General features: G+C 37.3%; 3 protein-coding genes, 3 long non-coding RNA genes and 1 pseudogene across 6 annotated transcripts in view; 2 read left to right on the top strand and 5 right to left on the bottom strand.

Moving 5' to 3' along the window:
• The window catches only part of LOC116711537 (myelin-associated glycoprotein-like), a 74,405-nt gene that overhangs the window by 27,406 nt on the left and 20,031 nt on the right, over window positions 1-26,968 (bottom strand). The window lies entirely within an intron of this gene.
• Window positions 1,941-5,078, bottom strand: LOC116711558 (cell adhesion molecule 4-like; annotated as a pseudogene).
• LOC116711579 (uncharacterized) lies at window positions 3,809-8,779 on the top strand. Its single transcript, XR_004337272.1, has 2 exons — window positions 3,809-3,890; window positions 8,673-8,779. It is a non-coding gene; the product is annotated as an uncharacterized LOC116711579 (long non-coding RNA).
• LOC116711543 (B-cell receptor CD22-like) lies at window positions 5,942-12,440 on the bottom strand. The gene is made up of 10 exons (XM_032550874.1): window positions 12,323-12,440; window positions 12,036-12,124; window positions 11,601-11,951; window positions 9,290-9,589; window positions 8,956-9,213; window positions 8,440-8,739; window positions 8,106-8,363; window positions 6,752-6,830; window positions 6,634-6,664; window positions 5,942-6,470 (listed from the first exon to the last, which is right to left on the bottom strand). Exons 2-10 carry the CDS (start codon window positions 12,076-12,078, stop codon window positions 6,450-6,452), a joined length of 1,641 nt encoding a protein of 546 aa, XP_032406765.1. The 5' UTR covers window positions 12,079-12,124; window positions 12,323-12,440; the 3' UTR covers window positions 5,942-6,449.
• LOC116711580 (uncharacterized) lies at window positions 14,897-25,239 on the top strand. The gene is made up of 2 exons (XR_004337273.1): window positions 14,897-15,010; window positions 24,394-25,239. It is a non-coding gene; the product is annotated as an uncharacterized LOC116711580 (long non-coding RNA).
• On the bottom strand, window positions 18,042-18,969 carry LOC116711581 (uncharacterized). The gene is made up of 3 exons (XR_004337274.1): window positions 18,869-18,969; window positions 18,595-18,675; window positions 18,042-18,420 (listed from the first exon to the last, which is right to left on the bottom strand). It is a non-coding gene; the product is annotated as an uncharacterized LOC116711581 (long non-coding RNA).
• LOC116711548 (B-cell receptor CD22-like) lies at window positions 21,800-26,014 on the bottom strand. The gene is made up of 7 exons (XM_032550884.1): window positions 25,943-26,014; window positions 25,387-25,752; window positions 24,161-24,463; window positions 23,824-24,084; window positions 23,647-23,731; window positions 22,390-22,429; window positions 21,800-22,291 (listed from the first exon to the last, which is right to left on the bottom strand). The coding sequence occupies exons 1-7, from the start codon at window positions 25,968-25,970 to the stop codon at window positions 22,055-22,057; spliced, it is 1,320 nt and encodes a 439-aa protein (XP_032406775.1). The 5' UTR covers window positions 25,971-26,014; the 3' UTR covers window positions 21,800-22,054.

Here is a 26,968-nt window from a genome sequence, read left to right as displayed (position 1 = left end):
TGCAAAGACGAAGTTAAACAAAAGTGTCATGACGATGTACAAACATCCGGTTTATTATTCAATAATACAAATAGAGATGATTTTTTAAAAAATGCTTTTTTAAGAACCTAAAATTGTGGTCAACGTGATGAAGAGACTTCAAACAAGAAAACTGAAGGGTGGTCGTCACAAAGAGGATCTAACAAAACCAGACAACCAACTTCCCTTTTTGGCTTCTTTTTCACAAATTTTCACAACAGTTTTGTCTGCAACATGACTTTACATCTGACCACTTCTCTCAGACAGACAAGTGACAAACTTACAGCCAGCACGCAAATAATATCTAAACCAGTCAAGCTTTTACGAAACAGGCTTGTACCACTTTAAACTCCTATAAGTCTTAAAACTTTCCAGGTTTCAGGCTTGACTGAATACCTGCCATCTAAGTGAACTCATATTCACTCTGACAGTTCATGAAGAAAGAGCTAAATTTAATTGTTTGCAGTGAAACGTCACCAACAAAATAATCTGGAGAAAAATTGATAAAAGATGATAATTCAGAGTAGATTTAAAGGTACAGGTAAAGAACATTATGTCAAGTCATAATTTTAATTTGTTTAAACTCTTTTCTTGAGAAGAAACAAAAGGGGGCAACAATCAAAATTCCTGAGTACTTTCATTAACATTTTTTGTAATCTAAATACCAAGAAAGTGACAGAGAATAACTTAAAAAAATACAGAAACACACAGCCATGTCCTAGAACTTTGTTTCAACATAAATAATGGGTGAAACATAAAAAAATTATAATCATGAGAACATAGAACTCTGACAGTTTTTGGAGAACATGTATTTACATGGATTTACAGATTTACAATATGAAAACAGTACTGTCTTTAATATGATGCTCTAGTGTTAATGCTCAAGTTTAAGCCTTGAAATTAAGAAATGATACATCTTAAATGATTGTTAGCATTAATACATAAAAAGGTACTGCTGAAATTTAAAAAGAACCTTTTACACAAATCATTTTGCAGAACAAACCAGTATCAGCCACTGTGTAATGAGCAAAGAGCAATCAACTGATAAAGCTTATGACATGAAGGGGAGAATCCAGCAGATGGAGGCAGACACACAACAAGTAAAAACCTTCTTTGTTTCTATTAGGTTTGTTTGAGGGGATGGGGCCTTCTCCAATATTTCTTATATAATAAAGACACAGATACCTTTTATGGCCCACTTGTTCTTCTGCAGAGCACCAGGCCTCTGAGTAACATGAACAAACAAAGAATTTTGGAGTGTGGGGAAAATGTGTTTCTAGTTTAATAAAAATAAAAAACTTAACTTGGCTAATTTTCAATTTTAATCAGTGGTTTATTGGGTGAGGAAACAACAAAATTCCTTCTGAGATTTGAACACCTGAAAAAATTATAACGACACAAGTGGTGAAACAGGTCTGTCTAGCCAATAGGATTTACTGTAAGATTTACAATGCTGAAATGGTGAAACCTGCAAAGTAAGTAACAAATAAATAAATCTGAATTAACTGACTTCAATGAAGTTCTTTAATAGAAACAACAGCTATGTCTCCCCTCTTTTTCTCTTAAATTTCATAACCTACTTACAACATTTATCCTACTATCTAAGATCTTAGACAGGATCTATACCAGGGGCAGTTTCACATGAGGAAGTACCTTTTGTTAAAAAAAACAATTGAAGGGAATAATCTCCTCCCACGCTGCACACAGGATTTGGCAGCAGCCAAATGTCATGAGCAAAGCTCTGGCTAGTTCCAGTTAGCTGCAGGCATCATTCTGTTACCACGGAAATGCTGATCTCTTTGACGTACAATGTGGAAATAAGTCCGAGTCACAACAATGGAGGATTATGTCGAATTTCCGCTTTCAAAAATTGAGAAACGTTTACCGAATGCGTATCAGAGGGATTATCACACTTTCACACACTTTCCAAAGTGTGTGTCTCTTCAACCTACAGAGTATTTTCTGTTTCCTGCGTCCGGCGCTTTGACCTGTGCGTACACCGTCTCCAGCTGTCCGCTTTCCTGCACTGAGTCAGAAGGAGCTTCGGGTGTCCTCTTAAAGAAGTTTACATCCACATATTGGAGTTCTTCTTCTGGTTTATTGGCTCCTTTTTCAGCATGAACCTCTTCACCAGTTTGACTCTGTGGGGAAAAAAAAAAAAAGTATTGTTCATTTTGATTCTGTCACAAACCTTCAAATGAAAACTCAGTGGAGTGTTGAATTTTTCCCAACCTGAGTCTTTTGTGGAGTTGAACATTTGGACTTAAAGCACCTGCAAGACGTTACAGAGCGGTCAGAATATTTCTGCTGTGCTTCAGAGGACAACACAAAGACAAAGATTTAGAGAGTCCAGGCTGGTCTGAAATGGGCTTTAAAAGATGAACTTCATAAAAACGTAATTTCTTTGGTTAATTATTCTTTTGTTCTATTCTTTACAAAAGAATAGTCTTCTCCCTGCAGTCTTTCTTTTTCTGCTACTAGAGAAAGAATAACTATTTCGACAAAAAATACTACAAACCAAGATCCTGATTTTTTAATTTTTTTTTATTACCTTTCCTGCTCCTCTCATGCCTTCTGCCTCTCCCTCAGCCTGCCTGCCTGGTCTCCACTCACAGCTGCACCCTGTTTCCAATCAGTCCCCTCTTCTTTTCCAGTAATCAGTTTCCCTGATATTTAAGCTCTTCATTTTCTGTCACCAATTGCTGGATGCTGACATGTTCCTGTGCTGTTTTATGTTAAATCTATTTATGTTGAGGTTTTTTTTCCTCTTTGAAAACTTCAAACTTATTGTCTCTCTGTGCTTGGGTCCTTCAACAAACCATGACAATTACATATTATAAAATGACTCAAGAACTATGTTCAGTTGCAATACCTAAAAAAATCGGATCAAGCATCAACCTAATCAAATCTTTGCAGAGCTGTATTGCTCCAAACGTTGCCTCAGCTGAAAAATGTAATAGCTAGCAGATCAACTCAACCATCACATGCATCTAAAAAAAACATTCATTTTATGGTACTCACCAAACAGAGATCAGAAGGGAGATGAGCACAGGGAAAACGATCAAAGCAAGAAGTGGACATTAAAAACTTTAAATTCCCTGTCCCCAGAAGAAAAAACAATTGTTACTTGAAAAGCATGTGTTGAATAACTTACCATTGTAGTTAAAAATATAGCTAGTTTATATACTATATAACTTAATGAAATGAAATTAACATGAAAGATTCAATCATATGGACTCAGCAAAAAAAAAAAATTGCAAAAGCACATGACGTATAGTTTTGAATACCATTTATCAAACCACCTTTAATCGAAAGGAGGATCACAGATGAATTAGGTTTGACCAAGGTCATTTGAAGCCACGCAGTGAAACTCTCCTTCCTCAGAGGCATTGAAGCTGTAAACCTGTCCTACAGACTACTGTTAGTGGCTCCATCTTTGCTGTTCCTGAACCAGGTGAAGCTGGGTGGAGGTTTGGCTCTGCAGGAGCAGCTCAGCTCCACCCTGCTACCTGCTGACACCAAAGCTGATGGACTGATGGATGCTGAGGTGTTTCTAGGAGCATCTGAGGAAAATGGGACACACATGAACTTTATTGGTCAGAAACAGCTGAACCATGACCTGCTGACAGGATCACTTACATGAAACATTGAGAGTCACTTCTGTGTTTACTGTCTTGTTTCCTCCAATCGCAGAATATCTGGAAGAACATCTGATGTTGTATCCATCATGTGTGTCTGACAGAGTGATGTTCTCCTGGATTTTAGTTGTAAAGGTTCCATCTGTGTTTTTCTCTGTTTGTCTGAGAGAGTCTTGTTGGAGATTCCAGGTGAGTTCAGGAGGTGATTGTGGACAGGGAGTGAAAGCTGAGCAGGTTACAGTGACAGACTGATTCTCCTTCAGGTCACCAGCAGAGATATTAACGCTGGGACTCCAAGGATAATCTATAAATTCACATTGATGTAGATTTTCAACAACAAACACATTAAAATAGTTCATTATTTTAAACAATATATACATATTCAAGCAATTAATTTAAAACTTTGCATTTGAATTTGTGAAAATGTCATTGAATTTGGTCTGAAATTACTGGAAGCAGAAGTAACTTGGGAGTAAGATATACAAGATATGACAAACAAAACATTTTGAAACATTTTTTCTTTTATCAATATAAAAAACAAGCACTAACAACCCCTTCTTATGCTAATCAAATTGGTGTTGTAATTTTTTCTAATTGATCTCCCTTTAATTTGTACACAGATGACTTTGTCATTTATACACAGGACACAGATGGAATTCAAATTTTCCATTCAAAGCCCTTTACAACATAACATTTACAACTAAAATGCCTTGAATGCAAAGCAGTACCTAGTTCAGTGTCGACTAAGAACTTTATGAGATATTCAAAATAACACTCTTACCTCTGACGTTTACCGAAGAGGATCAGCACACGCTGTTGCCTTGAGGTTACCGTTGTAAAGTCTTAAGAAGTACAAGCCCTGAACATTTGTGTTTACATCAGAAAACAGGGTGGTGCAGTTGTATTGATTCAAGTCTCCAGTAATTTCTAGTGGGTATTTAGTTAACTCCTGTCTGCGGTCTCGTAGATATTCTTGTCACTTTTAATCCACACTCCAAAAGTATATACTCCTTGTATATTAAATTCACGTTGTGTATTAAAGCTACATGGGACATGCAAACAAGATCCATTGAGTGCCTCATTCTGGTTTGGTGTGGTAATTGAGAAACTTGGGTTTACATTACTACAAACTGCCAAGGCACCTGCAAAAACAAACTAATGGTGAACATAACATGGAGCATAATCTTCCGGGAGAGGAAACTTTACTAACCACTAATCAAAGTAAATGAAAAAAAAGCAAACAAACAAACAGCTCACCTGGAAGAAAGATGACACTCAGTAACATGCTGGCTGTCACTATATTCTCAGACAAAGCTGCAATCAGTCTCATCATTCTTCAGACTGGAAACATAAATCAAAAGTCTTGATAAATCATTGTTTCCTTATGTCAACATTTTATAACACTTAATGTATTGTTATACTTTGAGAGAACTTTCATAAAGTACTTAAACAAATGCATTTTTTTAAAATTTAAATGTCCTTCAGAATGAAAAGTGACAAAAGGTTAAACTTAGAAAGACTTTCTTACCGAATAAATCTTCACTCAGTCAGCGTTTTGTTTAAAAGCTTCTGACGTGTGGAGGCAAGCTGCAGCAGTAAGCCGTCATTCTTGTGTAAAAGAGGATGTCAGCTTGTATTGTCCATTTGTTCCTGCCAAACAATGTTTGCTACTGTCTGAGAAGAAGCAACTGAACATTCACCTGGGAAGCCTCTGTCACGGAACCGAATTATATTTTATAAACAAGTTTGACACTTTCGCCCCACGCAACTATATGGTTCCTTTCATTTACTTCTCAGTAACTATTTACGAATTAAAAGAAAGAAAAAAAAAAAAGCAGAAGCAAAAACAGAAACGTAAATGAAATGTTGGAGTGGCTTCCTCTGGTTATATCAAATACTCTACTGTATTCTACTTTTATATCTAAACATAGACACTCCGCTGGATCACAGAAGAAACAAAGAGCTGGTGATTCTGGATCACGATCCGATCAGATTTTAATTGCGTTTGATCCCGAGAATCTCCAGGTCCAAGACTTTGTGGACTTGATAGACTCTATTAACTTTGTTTTAAGGCTGTCCAGTGGTGCCGTCTGTTCTTAGACGTCAGCTAAGAACAACTTAGATGTCAGCCGGACTGGAAGACGCCAACGCAGTTTCTTGTTGTTAGAAATGACAAACCACTGTTTTCAATCTTCTTGGTTTGACTAAATTCACCTGCTGAGACCAGCTGCAATGAGCAGTGCTTTGAAAACAAAGTCTGAAAGGGGGGGGGAGCTGTTGCTGTACATGTGGTGAAGACATTTATTTGAAGCCTCGGTAGAGGAAGTCAACAATTCAATTCAGAAACACTTTATCTTAACAAAAGCACAATTAAACGTTACACAAACTCGCAATACACAAGTAACTTGAAAGAGCTTGTTGCAGACTCTGTGAGCAGGAAACGTCTCCAGGCAGCAATAAGAAACCTCTGACTGAAGACTGTTACTGGACGACAAAGACGGAGATGATATTTCACAGTAACATGTCCTGGATGACATAACCAGTTGTTGGCTCTTCTATCTGCTGTTTATTTTTGCATTAATTGTTGTGCAGTGAAAGCAACACTCAAAACATAGCAGATATTTAAATTTCCTTACTTTGAACAAAAAAAATGATTCAAGTATTTGCCTGCATGGCTGAATCTTTGAAAGAAAGCATTACAAGTAATGGAGGTACGTGATAGAGTAGGGAAGAAGAAATTCTCCACTGCAGAGTGAAGTTTACATCTTTATTTTCATGATGCCTGTGCCTCCGTCACTCTGCTTCGTTTGTGTCCTGTAGACAGGAAACAACAAAGAAACAAACAGCGTTGTTGCTACGCAGTTTTTTATACTGCAGTTAATACCTATATATCACACCGGGAGCAACCCAGACACGCAGGTGCAAGAAGCATGAATAATTTCAGGATTAACTTTATTTATCAGGTCAATTTTCTCACCTCCGTTGGTTTCTTGGAGAATCTAAGCCAGCTAAAATTAAAAAAAAAGGATGTTAGCGTTACTAAATATAAAACAGGTGCACAGCAAAAAAAAATCTCATAGAAAATTGTCTCTCACCACTCAAAGATGATGACGGCACCACAGAGCATCACCAATCCCACGATCGTCATTGTGGAGTAGATGGAAACTCTAGACTCTTGATCAAAGAATAATGTTCAACAGAGCAAAGTTGAAATGTTATCAGGACTTTGCATGGTTTAAGAGCCTGAACTACAACTATCCGGGTCGTACATTTTCAACGTATTTATATATTTTTAAGAATAAACATCTTGGGCAGTGAGAAATGACAAAAATCTTTGTTGACAAGAAGATCAGGCCCCATATGCTCAAAGATCATCAGAGCTCCTATCACAGCATAAGATTCCTGCCAAGGAGTCGCAGCCTTAGTGTAATTCGGTAATCTGCTGAGAGCGACTCTGAGCAAGGAGAAATCCCTGTCTTGACCCTGTTGCTAGGCGCGACACTATCTCTTGTGATTGATTCTTCGACTTTTTCCTTAATGGCGGTTGGCATATGATTTAGTAAGGAGGATGGCTGAGTGCTGCCCTGCCTCTCAGAGTGGAGTCAACAGGCATGAAGCTGCAACTATACAGAAAAGGAAAACAGAAAGAAAAAGAAAAAAAAAACCATGCAAGGCCACTGACCATGTAACACGAACAAACTGCATTGTTTTAAGAATCATGATATGGTCTGGTAGCTTTCACACGTAGCTCCTTCTGAACAAAATCAATAAGGTCTCGTTTTGAATTTGATTGATTGATACACAAAGCAAAATCAAGAAGAGTGCGTAATGATGATGAGACAATGCAAAATTAAATTAATTATTCTTCTTTGCTGTATCAAAATGAAGTGCCTGCTGTTGGCAGTGCTCTGCCCATTTTATAAAGAATATCTCTCGTCTCTGTCGATATTCCTGCCATTTTCCCTGCTCACAAAACTGGATTCATCGGACAGAATTTCATCCTGGCCAATCAGCAAACAGAAGGAGAAGTTGCGATGATGACATCAGCTTTCTAGAACTGTAGTCAGCTTGTAGTTTTAGCAATGAATTACTTTTATCTTACTGAAGTAAAATTATAAGATGAACTTTACAGTTTCAGAAAGTTAAGACACTTCATTGCTGGCAGCTGCTTTTAGGTTTTCAGAATGCAAACCCAGATCAAATTATCAGTTTTTGTTTACTTTTGATTTTTAATTCAATTTAGTTATGAAGACATTTCATAACTAAGACTATTTGCAGCCATAAAGTCATATATTTTTATCATGATGTAAGAAGGAAGGCTTGGCTGGGTTGAAGCAGTTCAACTCCAGCCAGCTAACATGAAGAATTGGCTGCATGAACTGTGTTGAAATTATTTTAGAATGTCACACGTCTTTAACCTTAAATTTCTGAATACCAGTTAGTAATTACCTTCAATATTAAGAAGAATCACTGATGATTTCTGACTCCCCAGATTATTTGAAGCCACACAGTAATATTCTCCTTTCTCAGTAACGCTGAGGTTGTAAACTGGCCCCACAGATACGTCAACTTCTCCATGTTTGCTCTTCCAGAACCAGGTGAAGCTGGGTGGAGGTTTGGCTCTGCTGAAGCAGCTCAGCTCCACCCTGCTACCTGCTGACACCAAACCTGGTGGACTGATGGATGCTAAAGTGTTTCTAGGAGCATCTGAGGAAAATGAGACATATATGAACTTTACTGACCAGAAACAGCTGAACCATGACCTGCTGACAGGATCACTTACATGAAACACTGAGAGTCACTTCTGTCTCTGCTGTCTTGATTCCTCCAATCGCAGAATATCTGGAAGAACATCTGATGTTGTATCCATCATGTGTGTCTGACAGAGTGAGGGTCTCCTGGATTTTAGTTGTAAAGGTTCCATCTGAGTTTTTCTCTGTTTGTCTGAGAGAGTCTTGTTGGAGATTCCAGGTGAGTTTAGGAGGTGAGTGTGGACAGGGAGTGAAAGCTGAGCAGGTTACAGTGACAGACTGATGCTCCTTCAGGTCAGAGGGAACATTAATGCTGGGACTTCCAGGGGTTTCTGGGATTTCACATCAGACACAGTAGAAAGTAAAACATACTGTATGTTTTGTGTTTATAGTAACTACAGTGGTTTGAACAGAACTGTTTGTTAACTTTCCAACTAATTCTTTGAATTACTTTATGTTTTATTTAGCAGTTACAGGTATAATAATCTAAAAATAAAAATCATTTTAAAAATCTAATAAAGAAGGACTAAAAATAGCCATTAAATTACCTTTAATCCTTAAATAGATATCTGATGATCTCTGATTTCCCAGACCATTTGTAGCCACACAATAATACTCTCCTCCCTTGGTAACAACAAAGCTGTAAACTGGCCCCACAGATACATTAGTGGTTCCATGTTCACACTTCCTGAACCAGGTGAAGCTGGGTGGAGGTTTGGCTCTGCTGAAGCAGCTCAGCTCCACCCTGCTACCTGCTGACACCAAACCTGGTGGACTGATGGATGCTAAAGTGTTTCTAGGAGCATCTGAGGAAAATGAGACACACATGAACTTTACTGACCAGAAACAGCTGAACCATGACCTGCTGACAGGATCACTTACATGAAACACTGAGAGTCACTTCTGTCTCTGCTGTCTTGATTCCTCCAATCACAGGATATCTGGCAGAACATCTGATGTTGTATCCATCATGTGTGTTTGACAGAGTGATGTTCTTCTGGATTTTAGTTATAAAGGTTCCATCTGTGTTTTTCTCTATTTGTCTGAGAGAGTCTTGTTGGAGATTCCAGGTGAGTTTAGGAGGTGAGTGCGGACAGGGAGTGAAAGCTGAGCAGGTTACAGTGACAGACTGATGCTCCTTCAGGTCAGAGGGAACATTAATGCTGGGACTCCAAGGAGAATCTGTAATTCCACATTTATGTACATTTTTAACAACATAAAACTGTGAAATAATTAATAATTAATATCAAACATTGTGCATAGACTTTGTGCAATGTAGCATTTGAATCAGTGTTAATTACACTGCACTAATTTTGGCCTGAAAATATCAGGTGCACAAAAATAACTTTAGAACAAAAAATGCATTAAACCTTCCCATTTTAAAGTATCATACCTTTTTCGTGTCTGCTCTACAACCTGACCCAGAATCTAACATAGATTATAAAGTAGCCCTACATGTCCTATCATATATGCTAATGTCACTCTACTTTGTCGTGACCTGATACTGCTGTAAATCTTAAAACATATTAACAAGCAAATCGCAGAGAGTGCTGGCTTATGATCCGTTACACATAGACTGGCTCCCTGGTACAAAATATCTGGAATTGAAAGCTAGCTAAACTAGTCATGACGTTCTCCAACAAGCCCATATTCACAAACAATCCTAAGACTAAAACTAAGACAAAAATTAAGCCTTCACACTTCATTCACACTGCATGCTTTAATGCTCAATTCCGATGTTTTGCCTGGCCGTTGACATTTCCAAAGATATGCAACTTGTACGTGGTCTCCTAATGTGAACTGCAAAAAATCTGAAAGCATCCTGCATGTGTATCTAAGCATACAATAGTGTCAGATATAGTGAGCATGCTCAGTGTTCATGGAAGTAAACATGTATGTGGGAGAGTGTGTAGTGATTGCTGTCCAACCGGAGTCAGCGCAACTTAATATGCATAGTCGTCCGCCACGGTTGCTCTTCTTCCTGCTTGGCATATCAGGATGCAGAATAATGACGTTTGTCGAGTATCAATAATGTTCAGGGCGGATGAATGTCACTGTAACAAGGGTAGCCGTTCGCGGTAGGATCTTACAGTGACGATGAAGCGTTGAGGCAGAGTCAGGTGGAAAACAGCAGTGGTTTTATTCTTCACACAACATCAACCAACACTTCACAGGTGAAAACTGCAGTCTTAAATAGTCCCAGCTGTGACGGATCAAACCACCTTTGATTCACAGGGGAATCTCAATTCATCAATATCCACTTATTTAATTAAAATACCTTTTACTAAATATAAACATTTCTATTTACTTTTTATAAATATTTTATGTTTTATCATTACACCAGATGAAACACCACAAAACCCATAAACAATTCCCCCCCACACACTTTTCAATGGCCTCTCCCAGAGACTATATATGGTGTCTGGACCCCCGGGGCAGTATTTGTCCAAACACCCTGGAGAGGACACAGAAAAGACAGGTGAGTCACTCTACACTAGCACTCCACACCCAACAGATTATGCACAACACATTTGCTCAGTTTTACCCACCAGTAGCTCATTGCTCTGAGTAACAATTATCCTCCCTCCACAGGCAACCACCTCACTCGTCAATGAGGAGCAGCTGTGCAGAGCCCAGAACAAAAGGCTACATGCTAATGTCTAAAAATACTCAATAAATACAATTAAAACTTCTTGTGTGCAAATTGTTACTGATGTGCAAATCTATGCTTAAAGTGCAGTGCTAAATAAAGTGCTTGTTAATAAAGTGCAAAAATACTTTAAAAATGCAATACAGTGATTTCAGTAAAATAGTCCCAGTAATGAAGATCTCTTCATTACAGTCACATAAGGGCAAGTCGTTTTTGGGTCATTTCAGGTTGCAGTGTGAAAGTAGTCTAAAAATCTATTAATTAAAGTCTGTGTTATGAATTCTTTTATGCCAGGCTTTTATGTTTATGCTTCATATTTACATGTTATCCATACATTTTTTAAAAAGCACTTTGGATTGTCTTGTGTATGAATTGCGTAAATAATGCTGCCTTGCCCAACATGCCTGTGAAAGTAAAGGTTACAAAAGTGTTGGGGGTTTTTTCTGGCACAATCATGACCAGGAACCTTGAATAAGAGAACTATGCAAAGCAGTACCTAATTTCAGGGTTGACTAAATACTTTATGACAGATAAGACACTCACCTCTCACAGTTACCCAGAGTGGATGAGCACAAGCTGTTGCCGTGCTTTGTTTGTTGTCAAGCCTTAAGAAGTACTTCCCCGCAAGATTTGTATTTACGTCAGAAAGCAGGGTGGAGCAGTTGAATTTGTCCAAGTCTCCGGTAATTTCTATTGGATATTTGTTAATTCCATGTGCGGTTGTGTAAATATCCTTGCCATGTTTAATCCACACTCCTTCACGTGCTCCTGTGGAATTAAATCCATTGTGTTCTATAAAGCGACATGGGACTTGAAAACAAGATCCACTCAATGCCTCGATAGGGGTTGGTAAAGTAAGTGAGACACCTGGTCTCTCACAAACAGCCAAAATACCTGTAAAGGTAAAATAATGGTGAACATAATATGCAGCATAATCTTCCTGCAAACCAAATGAAAGAAAGAGAACAAACGGCTCACTTGGAAGAAAGACGAGACTCAGTAACATTTCGAGTGTCGACATATTTCCAGACAGCTCTGCCGTGACACTCTAGATATCCTTCATCACCCTGCAGACGGAATGAAAACATGATGAAAACAAGTCACTTAGAAACGTTCTTAAAAGAATAATTAGGTTTCTTTAAAGCAATCTTTATGTAACACTTAAAAAAATGCACTGTTGCATTTTGAGAGAACCTCCATACAGTCTATTAAGCAAAAACATGATTTTATCTCCAAAAAGTTCAACACAGTAAACATTTTCTTACCAAATAAATCTAAATGCAAAGTAAAATTTTGTTTTAAATCAGGTGTTTATGAAGTCAGTCAGCAGATGAACAACCGTCTTCTGTCCAAAGGATTCTTGCGTGTGTAAGCTGCATTTAACATTCTTTATTGTGTCAAGAGATCATCTTGTCTGGGTGGACATGACCAAACAGATTTTGCAACTGTCTGATAAAAAAAACCCCCAACTGAATACATACATGTGAAATATGCAGAACAGCTTTGAAAGTCTTGTCACGCAACTGAATTATATTTGTAAAATATGTTTTGTGTTTAGCAGTGCACTGGTAAGTGATTAGCGCATTGTACATCCCAGGAGCCTTTTGTCAAAAAACAAGCAAAGTTTCAAACATACTTCAAATCAAGGTCGGCGTGACGTCCTCTGGATACATCGGCAACCGTTGTTGTACGCAGAACATCTCACAGATCCTCCATCATTCAGCGTTTATATTTGACATTCTCAGTTAGGATAACCAGACACACAGATTCAGAATGGCTTCAATTGGATCACAGAATAAAGAAATAGCTGAAGCACATAAACACTGTCGAAACTTTTATTTTTATTTAACAATCCTATTTGCTTGTTTTAGAGTGAACTTGTGGAATACTGTATGTTTAAAAATTAGTAACTTGGAAAAAAAAAGAGAGGCATCAAGACACAATGGTTAGCAGTATGCAACTTTGATTAAAAATGTCTAAAAATATATGTATATGCTTTTTTACATAATTGCCTGAAACATTTGGGTTTCTTGTTTTGACATGATGGGAAAGTCAAAAGAAATCAGCTCAAGACATCAGGAAGGGAGTTGAGCAGCTGCACAAGTCTGGTTCATCCTTGGGAAGATTTTACAGATCCTAGAAGGTGCCGCATTCATCTGTTCAAGCAATTTTATGCTAGTATTGTAAGAATTGACATGATAGGAAAATCCAACCACCATGCAACTCAGGAGATCAGTTCTTTTGGCTTTTGAACGTTAAAGGCAGGAAAAAAAATGAATTTTCACCAGAATATCAGTGGAGTTTTTGTGTTCTTGTGGTATCAGAAATATAAATTATCTAATAGATTAAAAGTCAGTTTCTTAAAAAAAAAACAAAAAAAACATAAGAGTTATGGCAGACATGATGTGAAGTCTATCAAAGTTTGTCACCCAGAAGAAAGCCACCAAAAAGCCAAAATGCAACTGCTCTATTACAATAAAATGATAAAACTGTGATGAAACCAAGTACAACAGGGAAAGAGAATCATAATGATCTGACATAATGTAAAAACAAAAACTATATTTCTGTGATCGCACAACAGCAGTTATTGGTGTTTCATTTCAATGTAAGTATCCTCCGAACTGTTAGCCCTCTGCACTGAGCAGTTTCTTGCCCTGAACTTTTGGACCCGGGAGTAAACTGCCTCCTCCAGTCCTCTGTCCTTCTTAGATTCATGGAAAACTTCTGGTTGTCTCTGGAAACCGTTCATGTCCTCATAAGTTTGGTCTTCAGTTTTATCAGGAAGCATTTGAACTATAACGTCCTCATCTGGTTCAGCCTATGGGGGGGGAAAAAAAAGTACATTAATATTTCACTTTGTGCTGATGGTGTCAAATTTAACGTACAGGTTGAATCCCTGACCTGAGGCTGTTGGGGAGTTTGATGTTTGGACTTGAAGAAACTGGAAAAATATTGGAGTGGTATCAGAATAATCCTGATGTTATTTATTTATTTTGACAGCTTGACTTTTTTTTTTTGTTTTACTGACACGTGTCCTTGCATCTGAACTACTGTACATGTAAATGTGGTGGAGAACTATGCCCAGGGCACCACAGGCTGGGCACCTACAACTACACCTGAGGAAGCCGCTTGTTTATACTCACAAAACTGAGGGAACCAAGCAGATGAGCGCAGCGAAAATGAACAGCAAAATAACTGAGCCAAGGACTGTCCGCATCCCTGTTTCTTGGAAAGAAACACAATAATAAACAGATAACAAATAAAGTAAAGAAGTATAGGACAAAGGAAGCTGTACTGTGAAATATAAAACATCAATTTTTATAAAGGTTACAGTGATATGGAGAAGCAGAAATAATTATAAATGAAACACAGATGTTACCTTTATTTTTCAAGTCACTCCATGATGTCTGATTACCAAGAACATTTGCAGCCACACAAAAATGACTTTCTATATTTGACATGTTGGTCTTCTGAAGTTTGTAAACCTGCCCCACAGACACATTAATGGCTCCATGTTCGCTGTTCCTGAACCAGGTGAAGCTGGGTGGAGGATTTGGCTCTGCTGAAGCAGCTCAGCTCCACCCAGCTACCTGCTGACACCAAACCTGATGGACTGATGGATGCTGAGGTGTCTTTAGGAGCATCTGAGGAAAATGAGACACACATGAACTTTACTGATCAGAAACAACTGAACCATGACCTGCTGACAGGATCACTTACATGAAACATTAAGCATTAAGGCTTTCACTTCTGTTTTGTTTCCTCCAATCACAGGATATCTGGCAGAACATCTGATGTTGTATCCATCATGTGTGTTTGACAGAGTGATGTTCTTCTGGATTTTAGTTATAAAGGTTCCATCTGTGTTTTTCTCTATTTGTCTGAGAGAGTCTTGTTGGAGATTCCAGGTGAGTTCAGGAGGTGATTGTGGACAGGGAGTGAAAGCTGAGCAGGTTACAGTGACAGACTGATGCTCCCTCAGGTCAGAGGGAAGATTAATGCTGGGACTCCAAGGAGAATCTGGGAAAAACAATACATGCAATGATGAAAAAAAAAGAAAAAGAAAAAAGAACTGTAGAGGGGGTGGAAAAACAAGTTATTAGTGAATAAAAACCAAGAAGTAGAAAAATAGGCACCCCAACATTATTTTTCATTTTGTATTTTTAATTTTTGTAATAAGTTGGATAGTTTTGTTTAATTTCGTCCGTGCAATTCCCCGCGCGGCCGCTAGGGACGCTGTCGCGTTGGTGGTATAGAAAGGACTGAGCACACAAGAAGAATAAATCTTCCTGTTATGCTGGCGAAAGCTTAACGTGTGTGCCTCATCTTTTCTATACCACAGGTTGGTAAAATGTATTTTTATACATATATATTGATGACCTTCGGGAGTTAAAGAGCTCATTGAATCGGTTGTTGACTAATGAGTCATTTTGTCCAGTTTGTGTTGAGTATTGTGTGGAAAACGGGACACAGTTCTGGAGGTTGGGGTATGCTAATGCTAGCGGACTTTGGTTTCTATGTATTAAGCTAGCTGAGAAACGGCTAAAGTACTACCAATTTCATATTGAACTGGTTTGATGCATTTGTTTCTTTTCAGTTTGGTATCTATTTATCTGGCAGATAACTGTTGTAAGATAAGATGCTTGGACATTAAAGTGTGTTTTACCTATGCAGAATAGGTCGTGAAGGCTATTAAAATATCGAAAAGCAAATTCATGCACTGTTATTTGAATTGTTAAAAAAAACAAATATTTGAAAATATGTTCATTACATAAGAAGAATAAATCTTCCTGTTATGCTGGCGAAAGCTTAACGTGTGTGCCTCATCTTTTCTATACCACAGCACCACACGTTGAGGGAAGACCATCACATACATTACCCTCAGCCCTCCAAGGTTGCGGGGTAACAGAACTGATGAGAAGAGTTCGGCAGTAAGTGGATGCAAATATGATCTGCTGCATAGATTTATCAGCCCACAAGGAGGCTCCCAAGAGCTCTTATTCCTATATAAATTAGAGTTACAAATACATAACACCACAAAGAAAAGCCTACATAGTGATAGTAGTACTTTGATCTTATTGAACATAGTGTAATTAAAGAATAAACAAAGTTATATGCAAACAAAAGCAAACAAAACAAAAGAACATCAGTAAAGTATATTTACTGCTGTTTAATACTATTGTAAATATAGTATTAAACATTAAGTATATTTACACATATTTCTTTGTTAACTGCTTCATAATCTTTCTAATCTAATGTTGCTTTTGTATGAGCTGTGGTCAAATTTTACACACAGGTTCTTTGCAAATACACTAGACCAGGGGTGTCGAAGTCATATAAAAATCCTAAAGCTCATAAAGGGCCGGTTGTTCTAGAATGTATTGATAAAACCAATTAAACTGTTAAAATATTACGAAATATCTAGTTCCTCCAGGATTTTGGGATTGTTTTAGTGTGTGTGTTTTTTTTTTGTTTTGTTTTTTTTTTGCAATCAAAATTGCAGATGTTGTGGTGCCCATTATGAAGTGTTTGTAATTAATTTTTACAATATTTGCACTGATGTATGATGTTAAACGTGACTTTTTATCACTTACCATATCATTTATGGACTATAACCAGTGATGTCAGTCGGACCACTTTTGTCAGTAACGAGTAATCTAACGCGTTACTATCTTCTTTCGTTATTTAATCGTATTTCCTTTACGCGTCTTGTCGAGTGACCGACGTCTGAATGCGACAGAAATGTAAACAATGGAGGGAGGTGCGCATTTTGTTGGTGGAAAAACTGGAACTATTTTGAGTTTCTGTCGTGAAGTCCGATTATTATAAGCGGCTGTGGGTTTCTTTTTTTTTTAGTTTTTTTTTTTAAGTCGCTTGCAAATTTAATGAGTGGCGGTTTGCGCCTTTTTGGTCTCGTTTTTGAACGTGAAGTTACTCATTTGGACTTGGAAATAAGCAGAGACTCATAATAAATCCCAGAATTTGTCCGTCATTAAGGTAGTTTTAGTCAGGCTCTCCCTGTCCATCATTTCCCGGATGACCCGCCCCGCTGTGTCTTTGTTAATGTCAAGTAAATATATGACCTCTGAATGACGTCGAACTTCGCGTTGCGCTCCAGAAAACTGCAAACATCGAGACTAACTTGAACAGCGCAATAAACGTGAAAACAGCCACGAATAAACGTGTCCGTAGTTGCCAATAATTACAATGGCAACTTAACGCCATTATAATTATTAATAATAAGATAAGTGTCACAAATTTGTGCAGTCATCTTAGTTGTGGAGCTGCAGGAGGAGCTCTGTGCGCTGCGCTATAACACCAAACGCAGGACCGTAACGCAGAACCTGGAGGCTGGGGGGAAATATGGGGGCTTTAAAATCCTTCTTAGAGTTTTCCAGACAACAGTGGACCACACAACTTACTCACGTTTTTTTTTTTTTTTTTTGCACTGTTGTAACCATTAAACAATCTCCTCTTCAGTTCAACCTTATAAGTGGAGACACATTGTTGATGTTACCATTATAAAATAGCTTATAATTAAGTATTGGCAAAGCTCAATGTAATTTTCACAGGAGGCAGAGCGTTGTTGTTAGCAGCTGCTGAAAGTAACTAAAAAAGTTACTTTTAATGTAACTTAGTTACTTTATGATATTATACTTTACTAGATTAGCAGACAATATGAGTTGGTCAGACCTGGAACTTGATCTTAAAGTTATTTCATACTATATAGCTCATGTCAGCTTTTTGACTGTTTGCCTCAGCAACTTTCCTGAGCAGATCAGGAAATGAAGCCACTACGCAACTCTGCTGAAGCAATAAATGGATGTTTAAAAATAATTAATCCTCTTCATCTCATGCTTAACTTCTTTAAATTTATGATGTCGTGATGAATTGCCATATCTGACTGATAATGCTAAATCACCACAATTAGGATTCAGAAAATAGAGTAAAATATTTAAAAGAAAGTTATCTTACCTGTAACTGATATATTGAGAGGATGAGCGCAGGCTGTTGCTTTGAATTGTCCGTTCTCAATCCTGAAGAAGTATGTGTCTGCATAACTTAAGTTTATTTCAGTAAACAGAGTGGTGCAGTTTTTATCTGCAAGGTTTCCACTTAATTCCAATGAATAATTGTTTACTGACTCACTGCTGTTGAAAATAACATTCTTTTTATTAGACTCAAAGTCTAAAGTATGTTTCATCCAAACTCCATAGATACTAATGGTCCTATTAAAATTTGAATTATTTGTAGTAAAACTACATGGGATCGCCAAACAAGATCCACTCAGAGCTTCAATGTTGTTTGGTGCAGTGATATTGCAAGCCCGCTGATTTTTTATCACAGTAACGAGGCAAAGCACCTGGAAAAAAAACAAAAAAAAAAACAAACAAATGATGGACATAATGTCAACGAAAGTCATTTGTCAGCAGAAACTTCATTATCCCTAAACTCCAGTTGAGCTGCAGCAGGTTAACACGTGGAGATGTGATTCATGCGATGTCTCTAAATGGGAGGAAGGGAACAAACATCGTACCTGGAAGAAAGAAGACACTCAGTAACACTGCTGACGGTCAGCACGTTCCCAGGAAGAGCTGCCATTCGTCTCACAGTCGTCCTTCAATAAAAAAAAACAAAAAAAAACAAATCCTAAGGCATTTTAAAACCTTCAGTAAAACCTTCAGCCTACCTTCCTACTTGTCCAGATTTACTTAATTAATTTTTAAATATTCCCAAAAGACTTGTCTTCTTTTTAAGAATAAAAAATCTCAGCTTAAAATGTCTGTGTGGAAACCATAGCACCAACTTACCAAAGATCTGCAGTTAAAATGGAAATAGTTCAGTTTCCCTAGCTCTCGTTTGAGCTGATTAGAATCAGATCCAATAGCCGACCTCTGAATGTGTGTTGGCAAAACAAGTCGACTTGTCTTAATTTGTCTCCCCTTCACATCCCTCAAGAAAGAGGAAGCTACCTTTTTAACATCTTGCTGTTACCACAGTGTTACCTTATTAGGGGTGTTTAATAATACAGACTTACTTGACTACTGTTGAACAGTAGAGTAAGTCTCAATCAAATATTCAGATGTTCAATGAGCAGAAGATGCTTTTGGAATGAATGTTTTCAACAAAACATTCACAATTATCGATCACTTATATTGTACTCCAGGCGAAAACAGGTGTCGATTTTGCTCATTTCCATCTATCAGCTGCGGATGAGAATACGATTTTTATTGCTGCATAGAAAACTACTGAGGGAATTCAGACAGTTTTGCTTGAGAGGTTTGTACAACGTCTGACCGTGTGAAAGATGACGTGGACTTTTAGAAAGATTTTTCAAAATGTCTTGCTGAGACGGCATCTTGGCGTCGAAATGTTTAAGTCTTCTGTGGACAAGAATAGCTTTTCAGTGCCTTTCTTTTAAGTGAGAGATTTTTATTTTAAAAAGGCACCTTTTTTCTGCAAAGTATCGTGTGAGTATTATTATTAATGTTAATTATTATTATTACTACCATTAGTGGCTGTAGTAGCAGTAATAGGTACAGATTGGTAACCTACAGCAGAGTTTAGATGTGTGGCCCTAGCTAAAATTCAGGCCTGGTCTGGTCAAAAACCAGGCTGAATGGAAATTATTGTGTGAGAAAACAGTGGCAGAGTGAACGTCTGCATCCGCTGTACCAAACTGTGAGATCACTTGCTCTCGAGTCGTACTAGTGTGAATTATTCACTTCCGTTTACTTTTTCCATAATCAAAAGCTGCAGCATTTATAAAACACTTGGTCTTAACAATGGTAATCAGTGCCTTCTCTTCATATATGGATGCTTGGTCAGGTTCCCTCTGCGTGACATGTTGGGTTCTCTCATTGAATGCTGCAGCGCTCCCTATAGCGTCTGAAACTTTGAATACACCCGTCCCGAACAGGACTGGGCTTATTCAAATTTTTTGAAAGGAGTGTGAAAAGTGCTACACTCCGTGCATGTAGCTGTTTTAAACACTGTTGTTAATCTGGCTTCGTCTTTAAAAGATCCTCTGCTTCTCTGAACACATACTGCTGTATATACCATGGTGTTATTGTCATGTCTGCTTATTTTTCAAAGAACAGAGAAGGGGATATCTTAATGTGGTAGAATGAGATCATCCTCACTGATGTCATCGTAACATCGCCTTATTCTTATTTTTGCACAATACAAAATTTAAACAAATATGGTAGGTGGAGGCTTACAAGGTTACACATGCATGGATAATAGGTGGTGGTATTTGCCACTGAAGTTATATGCAATCCATTAATAATGAGGATAGAAAGATTAATACAAATGTTTAAGAAGAATAAGGACATAATTTCTGCCATGAAAATGTCTCTCAAGTTTTAAATATGTTTATTAATACTACTACTTCTACTACTAGTACTACTACTACTACTACTAATACTAATAATAATTATAATAAAAATCCCAGGATGGCAAAACAATCCTAGAAGAAGAAGAAGCAGATGTCCCTTTACGTTCCTGTACCATCATGCAGTTTTCAGGTTTTGAATGCTGCTGCCTCCCTGAGGCTGTAGTTCACTAAACAATTCAAAGCTTCTAACATGTCGCAGTGACTTCTGCATTAAATTCGAAAGCCAACCTTGAGTCATGTTAACTGTTATGATCTGATGCAATGCATTATTTGTGACACTGCCACAACAAATCTCATTTCCTCCTCCTGTAGCGCTCACCAGGTTGAGGTCCAGTTGGCAGCTGTTATAGTCACCTTTTATCTCGCCCGATCTCTCTAAATCTGCATTTACCTCCGCAGACAGTTTATGACATGTTGGTGAGTCACTATGATGTGTTTAAATATAATCTGGAGCGTTACTTTTATTATTCTTCCTTTCACCATGAGGTCTACTTTTGTTTTTTCCTCAATTTGCTTTTACTAAACTTTTAGGTGATCACAGATCACCATATCTTACGGGGTTTTTTGTTGCTGTTTTGTTTTGTTTTTTTCAAAATGTCTTCTTTTGAATTTTGTTTTTCTTTCAGCAATACTTCTTAAGCCTAATATAGTAGTTTACTCAATCTCATTATATGTTTTCTCTACTTGACTCATGTCAATGGTTTTCAATCTGCTTGAACTGACAAACATCTTTTCCTCAGCCAAGTCTTTTGACCCAGTCAGCAATTCTCCAACATGATGCGTGTAGCTATTTGTTCCGGTGACAATGTTTCATTTAGCCTCGCAGTGTTTAACTTTGTTTTTCTATGTATTTGAGAATTTAGATTTGTGAGGAGATTTTGAGTGATAAAATGGTTGTAAATAAAAAGTAAACTCACTCAAGTAAGAATTTACTCTTAGAGTAAAAATGCTCATGTTGCACACGTATGATCTTGTTTAGCTTTATGTCAATAACATACGCCTCCCCAGCTTCCTCAGCTCTGACGAGAAGGCCTCTCAGACGTGTCCTGTGGAAGAAGTTCAAGATAGAAAACTGTTCTGTGTTCCGGCCCCAAAAAAACCCAAGTTCCTTTTAAAAAAAGGTGTTGAAAACGCAAACGCCCAGACCAAGGAGACCAAGTAGCTGTGTGTGGTCGCAATGTGTTCAACAAATTGAAAAAGGGGAACATAGTTTAACATAGAGCTATTGCAACGGTTTGTCTGACGGTTGAAAGAAGAAGTGGAGCATCACATCGCCATCTAACTATTAACTATCTTAAATATGGTGCAGTGAAATGATTAAGTGAAAATAAAATTCCCCACTTTGTGTGTCTAACGTATTCTTTTAATAATAATTAAGAAGGCTAGGCTTTAAATACTTTGTTGAAGTAACAAACATGATTACTTCGTGCCACAATCCCATGCAAGGTGCAAAAGTCACACAACCCGAAATAAAATAAAAACAACAAAACAACAGCACAAAAAATATCATAATATAGCACATGATAAATATGCATTGTTCCTAAGAGATGCAAAGTAGCTTTAAGCGAGGTCTTTAGCTAACTTTATTTTAAATGAAAAGTTACTTTTTCTTCACTTGAGCATAGATATCATCTGGACTGTCAGTGGTGTGTGTTGAGCACTTTCTTGACTTGGACACTTTGACGTGTGCATAAACTGTCTCTTCCTGTTTGCCGTACTCCACGGAGGTAGAGGAAGCTTCAGGTTTCCCCTTGAAGAAAGTTACTTCTCCATACTGCAGTTCTTCAGCTGCTGCAGTAGAAAGTGTTTGTACTGCAGCCTCCTCACCAGCTGGAGTCTGTGGGAAAATAACTCTTGAAAACAGTTCATGCTTAAACCGATTCTGGCACAGACTCTACTCCTGAAGATACGTTGCAGTGCTGAACATTTACCCACCTGAGTCTGTTGATGAGTTGGCTGTTTGGACTTGAAACATCTGGAAGACATTGGAGAGTTGTCAGAATAAGTCTTTGAAAGTCATTGTTGCATTTAGTCATTGAAAGGTAAATCTATTTAGTACTATAGTTTAAAACTATAGCAGGAATGGACAATGTCTTTATTTTCCTCACTTTAAATGTTTCTATTATAATCAATAATTTGTCATGAAGCGTTTCTTTGTGAAATTTACTTCAAAATGTTTCCTGTATAGAGAAACTAGTAGCATACATTGCTCAGTTCTTTGGCTCACTTCTCTCTTTTTTTAATCTTGAAGGTTCTTAGGATCAATTAAGAGTTTTTATCTTATTTACATTTTTTTGCTGTGTGTTTAGAATTATTGTCTTGCATGTAATCCCCATTTTTGCTTTCGTCAGATGTTTACAAGAATGCTCATAAGAAAAGCACATTTCTCCATTAATAATTAGGCTGTTTAGTGCAAAGAAATATGTCTTCATTTAAATCAATTACAGGCAGCACTCTCCAATTTCAGACATCACACATCATGATACATCTGCAAACCTCAAGATGCTTTTGGTGTGATGTACTGTAATGATAATAGTGATTATTATAGAATTACATTTTCTTCAGAAGGGTTAGGGTTAGACAACACTAATGTAAAACACTAAGTATCATCAATTGCAAAGGAGTATGCAGTCACAGTGAGTGTGTAGACTTAGTCAGTTTTTGCCATTCTTCATCCAAACATTGTGTGTGTGACTGACTCCTAAATATGTTTATTAATACTACTACTTCTACTAGTAGTAGGTAGGAGTGTTCCTCCTGTTTTTCACTGGCTTGTCCAAATCCCATGCAGCAAATTTTAAACAAGCTTCAACATGCTTTTTCTTCAACTGTGGAATGTTGTGCGGCGAGTGTTCGAAGAGGCCAAAGCAGCTAATGCATAATCTCCTGTTTTCCCAGGAAAATTATACCTGCCATAAACATTGATTTGCACATAGAAGCAGGAATGTTTTCAACATACTGACAGAAATGTAGCCGACTTCTTGGCTTTCTGTTGCTTTTCGCTCACGCTTGTCTTATTCTGTCCAGATGATACTCATTGTCATTCCTCTAATCAAATTTTTGGAGGTATGTAATTGGACGTTTTGTACATGTGGACAAATTGGATTATTGTTGACATATCCATATTCTAAACTAAGAACATATTTGGTTTACTTCACTGAGATAATTGATTCTCTCATTTCTGATACTTACCTCACATAAATAACCAGGAAGATGAGCACCAACAGCCCAATAGCAAGTGCAATTATCAGCCAGAAAAGATGTCCATTCAATATGCCTAAATAAAACAAAAGAGGGACATTTACACCGACATTTAGGCATCAGATGTTGAGATTGTTCCTCATGTTCAGTGGTTTTAAAAATAACTACCTTTAATCCTAAGAAACCTCACTGATGATTTCTGATTTCCCAGATCATTTGTAGCCTCACAGTAATAATCTCCTCCCTCCGTGGCGTTGAAGCTGTAATCCTGCCCCACAGACACATTCATGGCTCCATGTTCGCTGATCCTGAACCAGGTGAAGCTCCTGATCGGAGGTTTGGCTCTGCTGGAGCAGCTCAGCTCCACCCTGCTACCTGCTGACACCAAACCTGATGGACTGATGGATGCTGAGGTGTTTCTAGGAGCATCTGAGGAAAATGAGACACACATGAACTTTATTGATCAGAAACAGCTGAACCATGACCTGCTGACAGGATCACTTACATGAAACACTGAGAGTCACTTCTGTCTCTGCTGTCCTGTTTCCTCCTTTCACAGGATATCTGGCAGAACATCTGATGTTGTATCCATCATGTGTGTCTGACAGAGTGATGTTCTCCTGGATTTTAGTTGTAAAGGTTCCATCTGTGTTTTTCTCTGTTTGTCTGAGAGAGTCTTGTTGGAGATTCCAGGTGAGTTCAGGAGGTGAGTGTGGACACGGAGTGAAAGCTGAGCAGGTTACAGTGACAGACTGATGCTCCTTCAGATTTGTTAGATCAATAGCAATGTTTGGTTTCCAGGCAGAATCTGAAATTCCACATTAGAGACATTATTATTTTTTAGGTTTACAATGAAATAAATATTTTATGCATTTAAGCAGAAGTGAACATACTCTGGTACTAAACAACAAATTATTATTTTATTCCTTTTACATTCATTTATATTTCAACTAATTCAAGATGTGATTAAAATGCTGACTTTGGGATTTGATTAATATTCCACAAAGGTAAAGCATTAACTCAAGATTGACTATGGGTTACTTATCTAAAGCATTATTTTATGTTCACGCCTTCCTAAAACAATCAATGATAAATAGTGTGATGGTCTCTCAGAAGGGCTAAAAATCCTTTTCATCTTGATTTTCCACTACTACTAAAACTGAGCCAATAAACATTGCAGCTAATAAAAAGTGCATCTCTGATTCAAATTACATGATGAGTGATGAGTTTTGCTTTGTCTTAGGTTTTGTTTTGTTTTTGTCTTTATCTTTAGATGATTTCATTTAACACAAAAAAAACAGCATCAGCTGAAGATTATTGTATTCATATATTCACAAAGAGTCTCTTTGCTTATTTATTTTATGTCTGTATAATGGAGTGGTTGTGTTGAAAAATGATTTTTTTTTCTAGGAATAATAATACTGACAATAAAGAAGAAGTTGAAAGTGTTTTTTCGTCTAACATTTTTTCCAACAGCATTTTATTCTTGTGTAAGAATGAGTTAAAGCTCAGCAGATGTACCTTTTTTATCTCAGAAACAAACAATAAAAAAGGTTCTCAGTGTTTGAGCACTTAAGAAAATAATAAAATCCTTAAAACTTTATTTTTTAATAGCTTTGCATTCTACTGCAGACAGCAGATGACCAGAAAATATACATGTGAAAAGCCAAATGATTAGAAAGGGATTTCTGATATTTGAAATTAATGGAGTGATGAAGATAAAATTCTTACCTTTAACTTTTATTTGAATGGGATCACAATCAGCTGTTGCCTTAAATTTCCCGTTCTCGATTCTGAAATAGTATTTATCTTGATGGCTGGTGTTTAAATCAGAAAATAGAGTTGTGCAGTCATTTTTCTTTAGGATTCCAGTTATGTTCATTGGATAGGCATTGACTGATTTGCTGCTGTCAAAAACTAGATTATTAACATTTTTATGATCATTTTTATACCAAATTCCAATGATTTCAATACTATTGTTAAAACTAGCGTCCCCTTCGATTGCTTCAAATGTACAGGGGATATGCAAACAGGATCCGCTTAGTGTTTCCATCTCCTTTGAGGCATTAATGCGAAGGTTTGTTGTGACCACAACACCTGTAAAAGCAGAACAACAAAAAAAATGATGTGAATAAAAATCTGAGAAAGAAAAAACTTTCTACAAACTTCAGTTTAGCTGCTGGAAGTTACATGTGGAGCCTTTAAACATTATCAGGATCAAATATTTCAGACTATTAAACGATTCATGTGATGTCTCCTAACAAGAGGAAGAAAGCAAAAATCTCACCTGGAAGAAAGAAAACACCCAGTAACATGTTGACTGTCAGCACGTTCTCACACAAGAGCCGCCATCAGAGCCTGACGGTCCTTCTTCACCTGTTTGTGCTTTTAAGGTATATATTAAGCACAGGACCCTGTTAATAGAATAGAATAGAATAGAATAGAAGTACTTTATTCATCCCAGCAGGGGAATTACTTCGCAGGTTACAGCAGCATAGAGACAAGACACAACAACAACCACCACTGAGGTAGTAGTTGTAGACAAAATAAAAAATAAAATAAAATATAACATGCTGTTAATATAAAAAGCAACTTAGAGCAGTCCTTGCAAAGATTCAGAAAATGCAGATACAGTATGTATATGAGAATAAAATGTTACTTTTAGAAGTCATGAAGCTAAGCCAACGATTCCAATAAAATTATTCAACGTACAACTACATCAATTCATAAGCGATAAGAAAATAAATATGTGTCATGTAAATGTAATATACTTACCAAATTAATCCAATATTTAAAGCAATATTTAAATTTAAACCTGGCAACGTGACCCTGTCAGTTCTTCAGCAGGAGGTCTAGACGCTTTTAATAAGGAAGCATTATTTTAAGCTTCACGCGTACTGGTCCTTCCTCCTTCTTAAAAGAGGATGCTCGATGATGAAGGCCTCCTCTGTTTGCAATACTGAAGAACACGTTCAACCCATAAACATACTGTATGAGCATATGTTTATGACATATTTTATGTTGACACAGTTATTGTGTTGGGGATGCTTATTGATTCACAGCAGTGCATCTCACATAAAATCTGCATAGTTCATAATGCAGTACTGATCACCGGGTGTTAAAAATATTCCACTCACTAGGTGTCACAATGTGGAGAGAATCACTTTAATTTTAATCACTAGTTACAATGTTAATTCAGCTTAATTCCATTCCGTTTATTTACATAATGACCGTTCAGGACAAATGTCCAAAAGTCATTTCAAGTCAATCAGACACACATCCCAATTGATTCTAGTTAGCATCAAGCTCAGAT

Source organism: Xiphophorus hellerii, chromosome 21 (genome assembly GCF_003331165.1).
Source record: "Xiphophorus hellerii strain 12219 chromosome 21, Xiphophorus_hellerii-4.1, whole genome shotgun sequence".
Classification (NCBI taxonomy): domain Eukaryota; kingdom Metazoa; phylum Chordata; class Actinopteri; order Cyprinodontiformes; family Poeciliidae; genus Xiphophorus; species Xiphophorus hellerii.
This window is presented reverse-complemented; position numbering and strand designations above follow the sequence as displayed.

Coding starts and splice junctions, on each gene's coding strand:
- LOC116711548 (XM_032550884.1), bottom strand. CDS start 25,970: ATGTTACTGGGTGTTTTCTTTCTTCCAG. Junction 25,753..25,942: donor GGGTGTTTTCTTTCTTCCAG/GTGAGATTTTTG, acceptor CTGCTTTTACAG/GTGTTGTGGTCACAACAAAC. Junction 23,732..23,823: donor GAGGTTTCTTAGGATTAAAG/GTAGTTATTTTT, acceptor TGTTTTATTTAG/GCATATTGAATGGACATCTT.
- LOC116711543 (XM_032550874.1), bottom strand. CDS start 12,078: ATGTCGACACTCGAAATGTTACTGAGTCTCGTCTTTCTTCCAA. Junction 9,590..11,600: donor ACTCTGGGTAACTGTGAGAG/GTGAGTGTCTTA, acceptor GTGGAATTACAG/ATTCTCCTTGGAGTCCCAGC. Junction 8,364..8,439: donor AGTGACTCTCAGTGTTTCAT/GTAAGTGATCCT, acceptor CATTTTCCTCAG/ATGCTCCTAGAAACACTTTA.